This window comes from Copidosoma floridanum, unplaced genomic scaffold (genome assembly GCF_036245765.1).
Source record: "Copidosoma floridanum isolate Cflo_tuat_1 unplaced genomic scaffold, Cflo_Japanese_pri ptg000011l, whole genome shotgun sequence".
NCBI classification, from domain to species: Eukaryota; Metazoa; Arthropoda; class Insecta; order Hymenoptera; family Encyrtidae; genus Copidosoma; species Copidosoma floridanum.
Genome location: NW_028321888.1, coordinates 9,654,009 through 9,671,976, shown reverse-complemented (window position 1 = coordinate 9,671,976; position 17,968 = coordinate 9,654,009). Strand labels below are relative to the sequence as shown.

Here is a 17,968-nt window from a genome sequence, read left to right as displayed (position 1 = left end):
CTGTGATAAATGTAATATTCGATACAATATTCCATTTTTCACGAGGCTTTGATACTCGAGAAAGATGAACGATGAAAACTAGGGCTCCTAATTTACATACAGAGATCGAAAAAAAATCATTTTAAAACAGAAACAAATCGGTAAAACTAAATTTTTTTATGTAGGTACCAGTGGCAATAAGAGTTGTAAAATAAAAAAGAATAAGCCATATCACATCTATATGGCTCAGAGAAGTCCAGAAATATGAATGATTATATCCATATACCCATGCATACATGAAAATTTTTGCCAAAGTAACATACTTGGTTCTTAAGTTGAGAAAATAGTATGTTACATCGATCTGTCAGTCCTCAATCATTACAAAGCTTCCTATATGGAGAAAAAGAATTTTGTTGCAAAACTAGAAATTTTTTTTCAGAGGTGTTTATTTCAACGATATCTGAGTATAACTTCAACAATGATTGTTCGTTATTTTGACAGCCAATCACGAGGTGGTAAAAGTGGTGAATCAAAGCAAAGTGCCTTATAATTGGTTGTCAAAATAATAAACTGCCTTTGTCAGAGCTGTCGTTGAAAAAAACGTTACTCAAAAGAGTTGTTTATGGAGTAAATGAAAAGTAATTCTCGTGTATACGTAAATTATACGATAAAAACAAAGCTGAGCACAGTAACCGCGGATAGATCGATAGATTAGTGCAGTAGTAGAAGTGAGCATGACGTTTACTTGTGTGTGTATCTTACCGTCACAACAGTACCAAAACTTCCATTTTTGTTTCGACCTTGTAAATGATACGAGTATGAAAATCATTTAACATATATTTTTATAACAAAGTGGATATTCATATTATCTTGTAACTAGCTACATTACTATCATAAACTGAAATGAACATTTTTCCTTGATTTAATATAAGGTAAGGTAAATGTACCAAACGTTGGCCATCTTAGTAGACCAATTTCTCAAGTACTCCATAATTATAAAAAAAGTAAAATTTCAAGTCCTAATAGGTATTATTTTATAGCTATAACACTATTTTAAGCTGTACCAAAAAGAAATAATTTTTTACATACACACAAAAAAAGCTTTTATTTATTATTGGACGTGATAGAATGTTCCAATTCTTGGCCACTGTTGAAAAAACTTGTCCCTGTGGCCGAAACTTCAAGTCCCAATAACTGGCCAGTCATATGAATTGCACGCAATTAACATTGGTCAGTTATTAGAACACACTAAAAGTGAGGTTACGTTGACAGATGTCCCAAAGCCTGGCTAGTCGATCAAAATCACTATCTAGAAACACTGTTTTCTAATTTCTTGGTTAAAGTATCATCGAGATAACTATTAACAATGAAATTTATGTAATTTTTAAGCGTGAATATTAATAAAAACATTTTTTACAGCTGCAAAAATTTGTGTGAATCGTAAAATTGTGATTGTGGCCAGTCTTTGGGACCAAGCATTGATACATTTACCTTACGTGTATCAAGGAATGCTATAGCTTCAAGTTGCAAATAGACGCTACTGGAGAGCTACTTTTCTTCATGTGCACGGCGAATCGAGAAATCCAGTCACTATTTGGTATTTTTCTAATGAGTTTGATAATTTGGGAACAAAGTGTTAATTTTTTATAACGAAAAAAAAAAAAAAAACGTAAATTCAATAATAATGTACCATCTATTTTTGGTGTACATATATATTTAATTATCAACTATTTATATTTGCATGGTTCAGAAATTTGTTTAAGTACATTACGTATGTCTAGGAGGTGTTACTATACACAAACTGGCTAGAAACTCGTCAACGTACATGAGTAGATGGAATTAAAACGTGCTTACGACTTTTTAGCCAGTTTATGTAGTAACATTTGTACAAGGTTGCGAATCAGAAAGTAAAACTTTTTTTATTATCTAGCATTAGTATAGTAATCTTGATATACAAACATACTGAGATGTTAGATGAGATGCGGTCTTGGAAGATTCGGCTTACGAACATAAAACGTTAGTTACAATACTCGACTTTAAACTTGATGTTATATGTTTTAAATGACAATTTTTACGTTAAAAGTTCAACCTTTTGGTAGTTACTGTAATGCGCTGCTTGAGGGAGCATTTTTATGTGGTATGATTTAACCCTACTCAAAATGACTACATAATACATAGGAAGATATACAGCGAAAGTGTTGTGCTAGCTTTAAGTACATGAGATACACTATTAAGCGTTAGTGTTAACTTGTGAATTCATACTAAGAATTTCAACCTCACCAATGGCCATTTCCGTGTGTATGAAAATATATAGATACAATGTATACAAAATTCTTAATAATCATACATCCCATAGTGGTTAAGCTTGAAAATTAATAGTTCTCATACTAATCCTTGAGTTCGCAAGGTCTACCTGTAATTGTATGCGAGGTAATTTCTGTTGCTTTGGGAGCGTACGTCACAAGAAGTGACGTAAAACTATTTTGCATGTTTTTTATACATTGACATATTTATTACACTTATAAAAGATTATGTTTGAATGTGTTTCACATGAAATCCACGAGTTCTCACGGATGTTTCCCCAACTTTTACAATAAGCATCGATGAAGAATGTGCATGCGAAAAGTACAGGCTTTTGAAATACCCGACCACCTAAGCAGAAGGTTTTCTCTCACCACAGAAGCCTTTAAATTAAATGGAGGTCAAAATTATAGATTTAATACATAGCTGTCACCTAGCCTTATTGCCTGCGTTTCTCTTGTGACGCTATAGTTAAATACCAATGATTGCTTGTGTTTTGAATATGTTAACAACATATTCAAATTCCAGGAACCGTAGCGTTTTTTAGTTTTTTAAGAAAAAAAATAGCATAGTTAGAGTCAAAAACGTAGGCTCTTATGAAAATGTCGTTACGACATTCACATTTTTACCAATAACTTCGAAAATATTTTTACAAATCTTTCAAAATACTAGTATCTTATTGTAAATAATAATATATGCATTGAAAATCACAATTAGAATAAGATATCTAAATTTGAGAAAGCCTGCTGCCACGATTTGAGGAATAATTTAATTGAAAGTTGCAACAAAATACGATTGTTATATCTATATACATAAGGCAGACGAGAAATAAAACATTGCGCATCAATTCAATTTTGAAATATTAATATTTTATTTTCTCCCTTATTAGTAACTTTCTGCTAAAAAATATGGAATAGCTCACATAATTTATCAAGAACAATGATAAAAAACACTAATTTTTAATTTAAACCAACTTTTAAGGCTAACTGTACCACTCTAACCCCCTTCAGCTGTTCCATCCACCTGTTCTTATATCTTGCAGCTGAATGATCGTTATGTCTATCGCATGCAGTTCTCCTTGCTAACACGCAAGCAGGGTCTGATGACGATATTTTTATACATGGTACGACTTAAAATTTTTTGCGATGATTTCTGTAAAATAAGTAGAAACGAGGGTTACACGCTTGCATAGTCCAAGGATTATCGAAAGAAAGTCTACTTTTGAGCCCCTGGGGCTTTATCACGATATTTGAGATCTCGTAAAAGTGAGTATTTTTTTCGATAGTCTTTTAACTGCGCATATGCATTATCGTCATTTTTAGTTGTTTTAAAGGGAATATGGAGAAAACTTTTCGGTTTTCGTGATATGTCAAAAGTCGTGATAAAGCCCCAGCTGCTGAGTGATATTTTGGTTTTTGATAAATCGTAATTAATTTTAAGAATGACTGTATGTTACCCGCAGTGCACATTAAAATATAACATGGTGTAATAAATACATAAAATGGACTCTTCAGCCACCGAACCGATCAGCCAACCATCCATATTGTATTTTCTATAAAAGATTGCAAAGAGCGTACTGTTCAACTACTGCTACACGTAAACAAGAGTATAGGATAAACAATTTCCTCGATAAATTATATGATAACAATATGTTAGGTGCAAATAGGAGTTTTATATACAAATATAATTCTATATAATCATTTGATTATTTGTAAAATATACAATGAATACAGTATATTAAATATTTCAACAAACAAATTTTACAATTTTTTTTCTTTTTATGAGAATTTTTAACATCAGAAAACAGTTTCTTTGGTAATCTCTGGCTATCTAATTTTCGTTATCGTACGTAGAAGGCCTTTTATTTTAATACTGCTTTTCGAGGTGAGTTGTATTTATTTTCAGCAATAAAGTGTAAGTAGTTGAACAACGCACTCTCTACTCTCATTGGTAGAAAATCCAATATGGAAGGTCGCTTGTTCCAAGCCTCCTGATTGGCTGATCTGTTCGGTGATTAAAGAGCCCACCTTATGTATTTATTACACCATGAAATATAAGATGGGGGCATTGACGTCAAATTCGAACTTAATCACATATTTCTACGTATAAAATATGACCCCTGGCATTTAGCTCTATTCGCTCCAAGAATGACCGGAGCACCCTCCGCTTGTGGTGAAAACTGGCATTCTGAAGGTACGTAACCATACCTTTTCATACGTTTGTAAATAAAAAAAGTTTGTTTTAAAAATATTTAGTACTGTTAATAAAATTTATTGAAAAATTTCAATGTTGGTTGATTCTCAAAGTTATTGTATCATTTTAAGCAGTTGCTATACATCGAATGGTGTATAAAAGTTAGCTATTAGTGTTAGATTCAGAGGTTATAGTAGAGTAATTATTTTTGACATAAATTTTAAGTGTGGATGTAAAATGTTAAAATAAATATTGTATGAAAAACTGGATTCAAAATCATAAGGTACAACATTGATAATACACTGCAACTGCTTCCACCCATTTTAAAGATTAATCACAAGACTTCAACCACTATATTTTATACATCTGCTATATATGCAGAGCAGACAAGGTAACTGATTTCTTTTAGGAGTACTACTTTATCAATAATATTACCTCCATATACTCATGATTACTCATGAATTTAAATCATTTAATTAACTTGTATGAATAGTGTTTTTGGTCTTACATGTTTTGTCATCAATTTTTTTTCAATACAATTTCTATTTTTCAAAACATTGTATAAAAACAAGATTCCATATTCAATTTGGTACAGTGGCGTACTTTCAGGGGTATGTTTCAGTACCGTTCTCAGACAACTTTTTGGCAACTTAACTATGATATACGATATCATAAGACATGATAAAGTTGCCGGTAAGTTGTTGGAAAGCAATACTGGAACACACGCAGGTTACACTTTTTTTACACCATGGGCGCTGGTGTAGATTTTCTTATCCCCTCCAACTTGATTCTCAGAGCAAGTCTTAAGCTAAGTCATCTTAAGTTTTAAATGCAACAAAGGCTAAATTTAATAACCTCCATGTGAGAAGTCCATAGAGTTTCTCACTATTTATGAAAAGAGACCCCTTGGTTTTAAATATTTCTAGATCCAGCTGTTCTACTTCTGTTTCTTTCGACCAGGTATGTGACGTTTGGAAATACTCAATGATGTTCTATTCAAAATTTGTTGGTCGAAAGAAACAGAAGTAGAACAGCTGGATCTAGGGTGGATCTATTCTATAGATGAAGGCTAGATACATTGTATTTGTAGTTTTAGATCTATAATAAATTTAGGTAAGTTATAGAACAGATTCACAAAATATAAAAGTTAACACTCTATACAAAAACAGTATATTAAGATATTAAATTAATGAGTAAATACATTTCCTACAAATTACATCTAACTTTTAAAATTTACTGGGACTCTGATTCCGATTTCTAGGGGAAAAATCAAAAGTTGTATGTCTTTTAATTAAACAAACTGTCGTTATCATGTAACTTTAAATAAATTTTTTCATCATTTTCATTACTATTTATTTCATATTTTTCGGATAACATAACCTCGTTACTTTTACAGCCCGTAGTCGTTAAATCTTTGTTACTCTGTAACGAGTTCTTAAATCTTGTTTTTCTTAAGTACTTAATGCGAATGGAACTGATGATACTACGCTTACGTGCTGATACTTTTAAATTGTTAGTTATATTACGAACAAGTCTGGGTAGCATTATAAGCAGTCTGCACTAGCTCGTCGGTGAGTGGACAAAACTATAGTGTATACTTTGGTACACGTGCTTATCACGTGATATCATCCAGTACTTAAAGGTATCCAGCTAATTAGCTAAAATTAGCCAAGAATAGATCCAAAACTGCGAACACAACGTATCCAGACTTGATTTATAGGATGGATTGATTCTGAAGCTAATTATCAATATGCTTTTATTAATTTATACTTGGATAGTTATCCCTCCCCCCTTCACGTGAACTGCTAAACACATTACTATCGATATATATTAGAATATTTCTTCATTAAAAAAATACTAGTGACACATTTTTGTACGAGAATAATTAGGACCACAATAGTTAAAACTTGATAAATACAATGCTCTTATATTATGCATAGCAATTTTCAATAAATCGCAGATTATATTCGAAATACGATCAATGTATCAAAATCAAGCAGTACCTACATTTCCATCATTTTGAAGAAGGACTAGTCTCGTTACAGAAACAAGTTTAAGAAAAACTTTAGGATTATTTTTCTCATTTAAAAAGTGAAAGAAGAAATACATTGAATAAACTTCAAACATTTGTTTTTGAATCACATAATACAATACGATATTCTTAATACACTTAACTGACAACTAAATTCAACCTTAAAGGTTAAAGATAATTTGATTGGTTTAAAACTTTGATTCTGAAGTTATTTTGGTTTTTAGTCAATTGTTAAAATCAGCGTAAAATCTACACCTCAAAATATAATTTCCAGTTTTCGTTCTTCGACGATAATTAACATTTTTTTGTGATAGCTTGAGTACTAAAAACTAGAACTATTTGATTATTTTTACATAATTCTATGTAGTTTAGGAATTGATTCGTTAATAAAAAAAAAAATTTTTATTTTTGATTTCATTGTAATTTAAAATATTTATAGAGAGTCTGTTTCATGTTACATATTTGAGGAGTTAAAATAAACTTACTAATAATTGTCATTTAAAGCAAATAAAAGTAAATTAAACACTAGAAATAGTTATTTACGTGGCACGAGTACTCACCGGTGCTCGTCCTTTGCACTTGGAATGAATTTTGTACATTCCCTTTTTTGAAAGGTAGCTTCGATCCAACTTCTTTCTGTAGTCTAAAAGTAAGTAAATGGTGAGTACATTAATAAACACAATTGATTGAGTATAAGGAATTTTATTGTATAACTGAATCTTTTGGAATATTGTCAGTTAGAAGGTATCTAAAGAGGCTTCGTTGTTTAGTGCTATATACCAAGCGAGGGAGCTTCGAGGACTGTGTACATAATACTACTTAGTCACATTTTAAATTAAAAATAAATGGAATTACCAAAGAAACTTCAGATTATTTATTGGAAGGAAGATAATATTTTGATATTACTAGGAGTGTGTACACAACACGACTTAGTCAAATTTTTAATTAAAAATAAATTGAATTACTAAAGAAACTTTAGATTATTTATCGGAAGAAAAAGAATATTTTGATATTACTATCTGCACGGGCACCGAAGATAATAAATTACTTATTCGTCGATTTTTAAGTAAACTAAGTTGTCAAAAACTTATTATTATAATTAAATAAATTCAGCAAAAAATAATTCGTATAGGTATGACAACTTAGTTTTGATTTATCAAGACACAGAAATTTCACTTTAAGTAGAAATCATTTCATTACTACGTCAGGGTTTATACAATTATTGTGTAAAGTTTGTTACTGTTTACATGTTGAGAACATGGTGGTCAAGCCCAAAAATTAAAAGAATTCGAAGTCTATACTAATACTTTTGAATTTAAGACTTATGTGTTTTATTTCATAAGCCAATAATTTACGAAAGTTACTGCTTAAAACTTTTATTTATTCACTACTTTTTACTTTATACGTAATTAGTATGTATTTTATTATTACACAAAAGAAACAATGATAATCAAATCGTGTGGGTAAGATGTACAACTGATCGTATACCGTTAGGCAGTTTTTGCTCCACGCTGTTCTCGTAAGACGTGTAACAACTGTGTAAACTGTGACCAAGTAGTGCATACAATGTATTTAAATGAGAATTTTTTTTAAATGCTATTTGCTCGAGAAGGAGGTTATAAAACATGCTATTAAGTATTATATCTGAAATAGTTAAATTACAGCGTCAATTTTTTTTTTCCGAGGTCAGCACTCAGGAAAAAATGATGAAGTCACTTTAAAAGATTTCATAAACATATAAAATTATTTACTTAATTTCTAGAATCAATGATTATGAAATTTCTGATAATAACGTATTTCAAATTGAATGCACAATCAAATAATCCTAAACTAAGCAAGCAGTAAAAAAAATTTCATTTATTATTCGAACACTTAATTCATACTGACAATTTTTTGTAAGTGAAGACATGATTAATTATATAAGTATAAAATCGATACATTGATAAGTTTGAATGCTATTGACGTTGTCGCGAAGTAACCAGTAAAATTTTTATTTTTATGATTGTTTTCAGACACTTAATTACTTGGATAAATAATTCAAGCTCCAATACGTAACTACCTGAATGATGAATAAAATGTAATGTAAAATATAAATACTATTGAATAACTTTACATAATTATGTACAAAAACGCACACAAAGGACACTTATTCTTGAACTCTTTTTTAAGACTTATAAAATTAAATTTCTGCTTTACGTGACAGTTTTATGAATGTTGCTTCTTTAAATTGTTAAACATTTATCTAAAAGTCTAAGAATTAGTGTCAGTTTTCGTACTTCAATAAAATCTTTTTTTTGAATATATTTTATTTAAAAAAAAATGTTTAAAATAATATACTAACAAATAAGCATTACTTGCAACTGTGACATGTTGAAACATCTAACGCATGCGAATTAAAATTGCGAATACACGTTTGATGCAAATTTTTGTGAGCTTACAAATATTTGTGTAATAATGCAGTATTTTGGACATAATATCGTGATGATTACGTAAGGGGATAGCGAAAAATTTGTACTTGTATTGAAAATAACAACTATTGCTATTTTGTTTAATTGGTCATTGTTACGGTTTAATAAAGTTCTTTTTGTGTAGCAATAATACGTGGTTAGGTACAATTAATTTATTTACAGTTTGACACATACATGTGGAATCAGTATATTTATTAAATTTAGTCTATTTTTTATATTCTAATTTTCACCTAAATTCGAAAAATCGATTTAATACATGAGCTTTGATATGACAAATAAAGTATCTGAATTGCAAAAAAGTTAACATTCAGGTTTGATTATAATTTTTTAAGTATCTAGAAGTAAACATTCTGTACATTTTTAAATGTATACCTAGAGTAAAATACATTCTAGAAAATTTCATAATATTAGCAGTTACTTTTTAACAAAATAAGTTACTTTAGCAGTTTAATCGCAGTGTCTGAACAAAATTGAAGTCAAAACGTTGGATATATAGAATGGCGTTTTTAATTAATGTCATGTGAAACTAGTACAGCAATACGGTCTTATATTGTTTCATGCTCTGGAAGTAATAATAAGCCTATGAACACACACACAAACTTAATTGTTGGGTATGTAAAAGTAACCAGTACAATTATGTTTGTACAATTAAATATTTCCATATTATCATCCTTTACTATCTTTTGATGTATTTTTTCAGAAGTAAATATTTTTTAATAACAAGATTTTGCTTACTATCCCCACCTATAATAACAGTAATTTAAATAATAAAAATAATAATAATTATAACAATGAAAAAAAATACTAATAATAGTAATAATAATAATACTAATGAAAATAAAAAAAATTAATCATAACAATTATGATAACAATAATTCAAGTAATACTAAAAGTAATGATAATAATAATTATAACAACAAAAAGAACATAATGTAATGGAAAAGTAGTCATTATAAATTAGACTATAGAAAAAAAATCAATATACCTTTGCCTTCTTTGTTTTGATTCTCGGAGTATTAGCTCCACAGATTACACTTCCAATCGCCATCTTGTTGAGTCTTGGGACTTGCCAATATTAACCTATGATTCATCCATTGAGAACAAGAAATTATAACACTAAAAAAATTAAATGCATTCAAAGAGCTATTAAAAAGAGTTAACAACACCGTATTCGATTTCATATTGGCTATACATCGCCAAGAATTAGGTGTACTCCCGCATTCTTCAGCCACAATAAGTACGTTACGTTCATTACACTAATTACGTATCACCAAATTGCGGTTATAATTAAAGAATGATAAAATCTTTTCACGAACAGAGCTTTGTCTATTCACAAGTAAGTTTTTTTGTACAATATTGGGGATCCAAATAGGACAGATGCTGATAACAACAGAGAAGAATAAAAAAGAAAAAAAAGAGAATAGTGGAAACGATCAAACTGTGAGCCCACGTAAACAGTCTAAGAAATGTCAGACACCACATGAAACTGTTTCGAGCGCACGTAAGAATTGGACTCACGAGCCGTCGTTTTGAGAGATAAGATAAATTTTCATCAGATAAGAGAAAGAAAGACCAGCGACGGTAGCTAGGCAGTGGACTGGGAAAAAGAAGAAATAAGATAGAGGCCACGCATACTTTTGTTTGGGTGCCCGCACCTTAAACAGCAGTAAATTGTTCTGGTCATTGACAGGGCCGGATTGTCTGCCTTATTCAATACTATACTCTTTCGCAGCACGAACAAAAAAAATGCGGCAAAATTTTGGCTTTTGTCATTGTTAATCTAATTACTTTTGATAAAATTACAAAGGTTTGAGCGCATTCGCTTACATTTTACTTAATTAACAGACTAAATATATATTTATCGGTTTATTGTTAGGTGTATTTTTTTCCATCGAGTCAAAGAGCTTTCCATGTAATAAGAACTACGATAAGACTGACGATCATTAGTCCAAATAAATGTGTTTTATGCGTTGCTCAAGTGTATTTTATAGCTTTTTAGGGTTTTATGTCCACCTACAAATCTACCTCTGTACTGACAATATGTATGTTGTTTTAACGCTCCAAGCTTTTGTTGAAATTTGTGTTTTTTTTTAAATTAAAAATTATGTTCCTCATAAGTTTGTTTATGGAATTGTACAAGACTATTAATTGTAATATGAACTATCAAGTTAAAAAATAAATTTGTGTAAACAAAATTTTTTTTTAAGTAAACACCAATCGTGGAGTGAATAATACACCATGCGTGAAAATTGGTCTATTTTAAAAGCTTGTGCGTTTTAGAGACAAAAAAACTTTTAGAGAATTTTTAAATGATACATGCAATGATAAATAATGAGTTTTAGGAACACTTCGAAAATAACAAATGTAATCAAACAAGTTTAAAAATCTTACATGGATGTTTGATTTTTTGATTATTAAACATAATATTTTTAATGGTGTTTTCCGTGATTTACAGCATTTATATAAAATATAATTGATTGTGATTTTATAAACAAATAATAATCCGGTAGGTTATCAATTAATATAAGTGTATTGTCAATCTATAACGTTAACAGTCAGTTTTAGTTTTTCACTGCACTTTTTGTATTGGTTGAGATTTTCATGGGAAATTGAATGGATGAATTTATACACATTTCAGTGGATTATTGTAGTTGTTGAAATTTAATTTGTGCAACTTGTCACAAAGATGAAAAATAACACGAGAAATATCGCTACCACAGCTAAAAAACCATATTGTAAGTAGGTACGGCATGTGATAAGTTAAAATACAGAGCAAGCACAATGTAATACGGAGCAAGTATATAATTCGAGATCTGTTTATGATTGCCTTTATAAGATGCGCATTTATTTCAAAGAGTACTTTTCAAAAATGATGCAGTAAATAATTAAAGTAAAGGAAAACACCAGACGTAGGAAAAGGTATTTTAATCTAATGTACGAAAGTTCTTTTTTAAGTGCTTGACCGGTGTACCTTTGAGATAAAATTTTTTTAATATAAAATTATATTTACATAATTATAGTCCTAGAGCTAATTACAAATTTTATTGTCTGTAAGCATTAAAGTTGCAAATTTCTTCTTAGATAGCGCTATTTTTTTATAAAAAAAGAAGCTATGGTTACCTAGTATATAATTATTACAGTGGAAAAATAGTGGATAAACACTTAGATAGTGATTCATAGAGCTAGCCAGTCCTTGTACGCATGTGATAAACGTCATACAGTAGTACTTTGTATTTTTCTAACTGATTGTGAGTCACTGAGGCGCAACAGCTACATGAATATGCGTGTACAAACACAGTCGACCAGATAGTGATATTTATAGAACTTTATTTTAGTACACTTTCTTAGTTTTCTAATAACTTGTATTTAATGCAATACTGACATGTACCCAGACGATTTTAGTACAAGCGTATTTGAAATATTTACACAATAAATACGCACTCACGTTCATTACTCAAGAAGATCTGTTGGATCAGTAGTTCTGTAGATAAAGACTAGAAAACAAGGTCAAAATAAGTACTTACAGAGGATAGATTCATTCAGACACTAATTCAATAAAGAAAACTTGAATAAGTACAAAAGAATGTTTTAAGTAATAAAACAAGAAAACTGTGATTATGCAAAAGGTCTCAAGCACGAATTTAGCCAGACTGCATCAGCTGTGCGGTGAGTTATCAAGTCAGTCAGTTAGCTATAGCTAGCCAACCAGCCACGGACATAAAATCAGGCAAGGTCTACAGCCCAATACTCCCTTCTTTTTACACTCAGCTAACTCCAGTCTCTTAATTTTCTGCAGCTGTAAACACATTTAAATTAAGTATTAGTACTTTTATTTTGAGCAAGTAAATACTTCTGACTTAAATTTTACGTTCATTCGGGTTCCGAATCTAATTTTACCATTTTATCGAAGCAGTTTATGTGCTTCTAACGGTAGTGGTTATTGGTATTATTTTTTAGTTGTGTTCAAAGTACTTTTACTTTTCCTTGATACCCAAACTATTTTATTAAATCTCTGTGTTACTGAGACATGTACTCTAACTTCTAATTTTTCTCTTTCGAGCAAATCTTCTTTTATTTCCTCTACATTCTTATCAAACTTTGTCATGTTATAAGACTCATTTATCGTGGTGTATGAAACACCTGACATGTCGAGCACCACAAGTTGAGTAGTCGAAAAAGTGGAAGCTTATGTATGACTTATTCACTTTCTTGATTATTAAATAGTCTTATGAATTACCTTCAGTACGAGTTGAGCTTACACAATCTTTAAAACTAGCATTTGTTGATGCCTCTAATGTTTCAGTTCTATTTATGATAATTATGCCAACACGTTCCTCTTAAATATCTATGTCCTCTTTATATCCGACCAATCTTCTTCTAAAGAATGTAATTGACTTTGTGGTAGATGAGTTACGGCACTTTTGTTTTTATTTAGGGCTTTCGTGCTCTTAAAACCTCCTTCTTATAGTTTGCATCTTTGAAGCTGTCACTTTCATTGCCCAGTTATTATTAGTATAGATCTTGGTATACACTTTATCATATTAAATCTTTTCAAGATAATTTTTATGTACGTACAAGGTATTTTTATCTAACTGAACGTTTCATCAATTTTTTTCTTTATTAGGGGCTCTGCCTCCTGCGAGTTTTTATTAACCCTCCAGACTTTCATCAAATCCTAATATCTTTTATAATTTTTCAAAAAATTAAGCAAATAAACAAAATTTTTTTATCTCTATGCAGAGATATATTCATACTTAAGAACATTTTATATTCTCCTAGATATTTCATGTAAAACGCTTAGCTCAAACTCTTTTTACCGTTATCTAACTTTTCTTGGTTGTTTCCTGCTATCAATAAATCATTTACATGTAGTAACTGCAATGACTTTCAGATTTTCTTCCTTTTTTCATATGAATAAATATGTTTCATAGAGGACATTTTTTAAGCCTAGCTCTTACATCGCTGAAGTAAATATTTTGTTCCATCTCTTTGGTCTTGTTTTTAATCTATAGAGTGCTTTCTTTAGCTTGCAGATTTTACTCTTCTTGGCATTTTCATTAATCTTTACAACATTTGGAATCATCACTTGTACTTTTTCTTCGATTTCTCTACTTTAAAAAAGAGTTTTCCCATTAATTTTAGTACCTTTAGCTCGTAATTATTCACAATTATTGAAACTTCTGTTACAACAGCTTATCTCAAGATTAGAATGTTGGTATCACTAAGATAACAAACATTTTTTTTATTGTTTCCTGACGGAAAGTTGATATTTTGGACCTAATTATAGGTATGGAAGTCATACATTCCTGACCAAGTTGAAAATCTTTTTGATGCACACTAACGGACTTCGTAGTTACTACTCTCATAGTTACTTTTTTATTTTTGTCGTCAGTCATTCATATTGTATAGTTACAGTTGATAGTATACTATACTCAGCTGACCAAAACTAGAATATTTAGATTATTGAATCCAATGAGTAGAAGTACAAGTAATACGAGAAATAATTGAACACTCAGTGTCTAGATTTTCCCAGAATTCATTTTCTCTCATTGACTATAGCTCTTTTCTATTTAGGTGACCTAGTTCCACTCTCATTATGCTTTATAATCTCTTCATATAATACTGGATCTCTGTTCATAAGCACGAGAGAATATTCTGAGTCTTCTTTTGAATTTATATTCGATAACGTGAAAAGCTGGTTTGCTCTACTTTTTAATGTAGCGTTTCTGTGTACTAATTATATGCTTTTGAGTTTTCTGTTTTATTTTACAATAACTTTGAATTGTTACACTTACATTTTGTTTTCAATTATCTGTTTTAGATAATTTGTTGTTGGGCTCTATTTTTGTTTTTGTTGTGAAGATCTTTCTCTTTTCTTTTTTACTTTGCTTAATTACATTTTAAGTTAATCCTCTTTCTTTTCTTCCAGATTTTTCAACCAGTTCCGATCAACTTTTTCAATTAGATTTTGTTCTTCTGTATGTAGATCTTTATAAATTATTTTCTTATGAAATTTTGCATAACAGGGCTTAAAGAAATCCTGGAATTTGAGTGCCAGAGGATATAAAAAGCTGATTTGCATCCCATTTAAATGGGTTAAAGATACATGGATTATGAAAATAATTTTTAAAGATTTTTATTTTTTTTAATAAAACTGCATGAAAATAGTAGAACTCAATAATATAAATTAAATACCGGCCCCCCGTATCGGCTTTGCCCGAAACTCACTAATTGGAACACCGTAGTATGTTGACATGTAATGTGATACGTTTTTAGTTAAAAAATTTACATCTATTTCTGACACTTCTTGGAACAAAAATCTTCTTATTAAAAACATATTTGCTCGGAATCCATACAGTTTATTTGGTCAAATAATAAGCTGTAAGAATTAAAAAAAATATAATTATGCTGAAGAGTGCCGTGCGTTCCTTATGCCATGAAATAACCCTTTAGGGCCGTTGATTTGCAGTTTCTCCCGTATAATCTACGAAAAGGGCTATTTTTTGAAGCTATAACGATTTAAAAATCACATAAAATTGTATTCATTAGATACATTTGAAGTTTTTCTTTCAATTCACTCTCTTGCGACTTTTGGCATGTTTAAGAGTTTTGTGACCCCTAAAGTCTGTTTTCTGTCAACTTTGTTAAGTTCTTATATATTTGTTGGCAAGGTAGTTTGACGTTTGATGACCTTAAAAAAGACCGATAAGCTTCTTAAGTTTCTTAAGTTTCAAATCTTTGTTGACTGAGGTTTACAGCAATTGTGACTGCCTGGATACCACAGGGTGATCTTCTCTGGCCTGTTATTGTAGCACCACACTTATAGAGAGGAAAACTACAACGTTTGAAGCTTTGGAGCAAGTTGTAAAACTCTTTCCCAACGTCTCCTTGTATAAATCCGAAAACATTGTTTCTTCTAAAGCACCTCTTTTTTTTGCAGACTCAGTTGTTTTGGTGATCTAAGGTGGGGACATTGGTTTGTGATGCTTGCCCGTTGGAGACTGTCCCGTTGGTTCAAGTTTTTTTTCTTCATAGATGTTAGGTTCGCCAAGTGCAGACCTGAAAGAGGATTGGTGATTCCTAGTTGAATGCTTAGAGTCGAGAGGGTAGTATAGAGTCGTCGGTTACCGTGGTTCCCAGCCTTGCGACGAACAATTTCGCTCATGACGTCTGCCAGTGAATGACTGACTTGGTTTAATAGTGGCCGGACTTATATGGTCTTTTAGTCGACGAATCGTTGTTGGAAATTTTAGTTAACATATATTTGTTGGCAAGGTAGTTAAACGTTAGGTGGCCCTAAAAAGAACCGATGAGATTGATGGTTAAGTAGGGAACGTAAATACTTATAATGGCCCTGAAAGGGCCAGTGGTGATACTTTCAGCTATCCCTTATTATAATTCTTGATGATGGAGAGCTAGCTGTGGGTAGCTTGACTCCTACCCTCGAAGTCTCTGTGTACGGAGATCGTGATGGAGAGAGGTACGCCGCTGACCAAAGAAAATCTCGTCTTCGGGTCGTTCCCCAAATAACCAATCACTCATCGTTAGTCAGAAAAGTGGGCCTAGAGAATACCTTCTCTATGGGTATGTCGTTGGGATGACCATTGAGAAGGAGGCCGTTGTGGCTGCCCGTACTCCTCATGACTGTCTTCCTTGGCTTGCATTTGCAGTGAGCATTTATCTGACGGCATTTGACCGGATGGTTGAACGGCCACAAAACTCTTAAGCCTTTGAGGAGGTCTGGCTGGATAAGTCTCCTGGTATTTCACCGGAGACGTTGACTTTTTGAACACCTATTTTTCCGTGACACTCGATTATCTTGGCGATCCGTGGTAAAAAACGATTTAATTTGCTTGCCCATGAAAGAAGAGTGTCATTGGCAGACGAGATGCCCAGATGCATTGTTAACGACTCTATTGGTGTTTGAGCAGGTTGTGCTCTGGCCAGACACGTCTCCTGGTATCCCGCCGAAGATGTTATCGTTTAGAATACCTTTTTATTGGTAGCGCTTGTCAATCCTGGTGGTTCAGGGTGGAATCAGACGTAGGTTGCTTGCCTATTGGAGAAGAGTATCGTCGGTAGCCAGGATACCCAGCAGCACGACTCATATCTTTATTTTTGATATACTGCCAGTGAAAGACTATGAAAGTCGGTGAGACTCTCGGGCGTATTATAACCACACATATATAATTATATTGCAGGTAGCTTCAATTTTACATCTACGCCTACTGAACGGACGTGAAAAGCTATCGTATTTTTGCAAAACTTTGAGCTTATTTATTGCTCTTGTTATTAATTTTTTTAAGATAATCAAGTGTCAATAATCAGTATGTAAAATTTCAGCCAGATCGGTTGAGTAGTTTTATTAAGCTTCATTTAGTATTTGTATGGTTGAGAGAGACGTATTTATAAATAATCAGATACCAGACAAATTGAAACATCGCCTAATTTCCGAGTTTTCTTACCGTGTATCGTAGGTAAGTGATGCAAGCATGAAATTGTACATCAATAATTAGTTTTTTTTTAGTAATAGTAAACTAAAGAACCATTCAATAAAGAAAACTGGTATTTTTTTAAATAGTTATAATATTCCCATGAAGTTTTCTTTTTACGTTTGAAATATCAAAATAAAAATGTGTTGAGAACTTCTGAAATTTTAATAAAATTGCAATTCATTTTAGTTGCAGTTATTTAAATGGATTGTAATCTCTGCAACGCAGTGATATGATACTCTAGAAAGGATTTAGTTTTTTTTTGTTTTGACGTAGCATACTTCTCGTATGACAGTCGTACTATTAAATTTTCAAGTACTCGCAAATTAGCGGAATCCAATCTAGTAATTTTTTACTTTTTACCGTAATTGATGCAAACTTTAATAAAATGTGGTAATGCTAATTTATTTAAGGAGCAAATAAATTCGTTGAGCCATAGATTTATCTTCTTAATTTAATGTTTATAAATAGTACCAGTGAAAAGTAGGAATTACTCAGTTCAA

The 17,968-nt window shown here is 31.2% G+C and overlaps 1 protein-coding gene across 3 annotated transcripts in view; it reads right to left on the bottom strand.

The window, feature by feature from the left end:
- The window catches only part of Trpm (transient receptor potential cation channel, subfamily M), a 161,883-nt gene that overhangs the window by 112,877 nt on the left and 31,038 nt on the right, over positions 1-17,968 (bottom strand). For 2 of the 3 annotated variants that reach the window (XM_089590071.1, XM_089590072.1), the window contains exons 4-5: positions 9,959-10,053; positions 7,066-7,148 (exon numbers count right to left, since the gene is read on the bottom strand). In XM_089590071.1, coding sequence (XP_089446197.1) covers positions 7,066-7,148; positions 9,959-10,021 — 146 coding nt within the window. In that variant the 5' untranslated portion in view covers positions 10,022-10,053. The remainder of the gene's footprint in view (positions 1-7,065; positions 7,149-9,958; positions 10,054-17,968) is intronic. The other variant, XM_089590073.1, reaches the window with a different exon arrangement.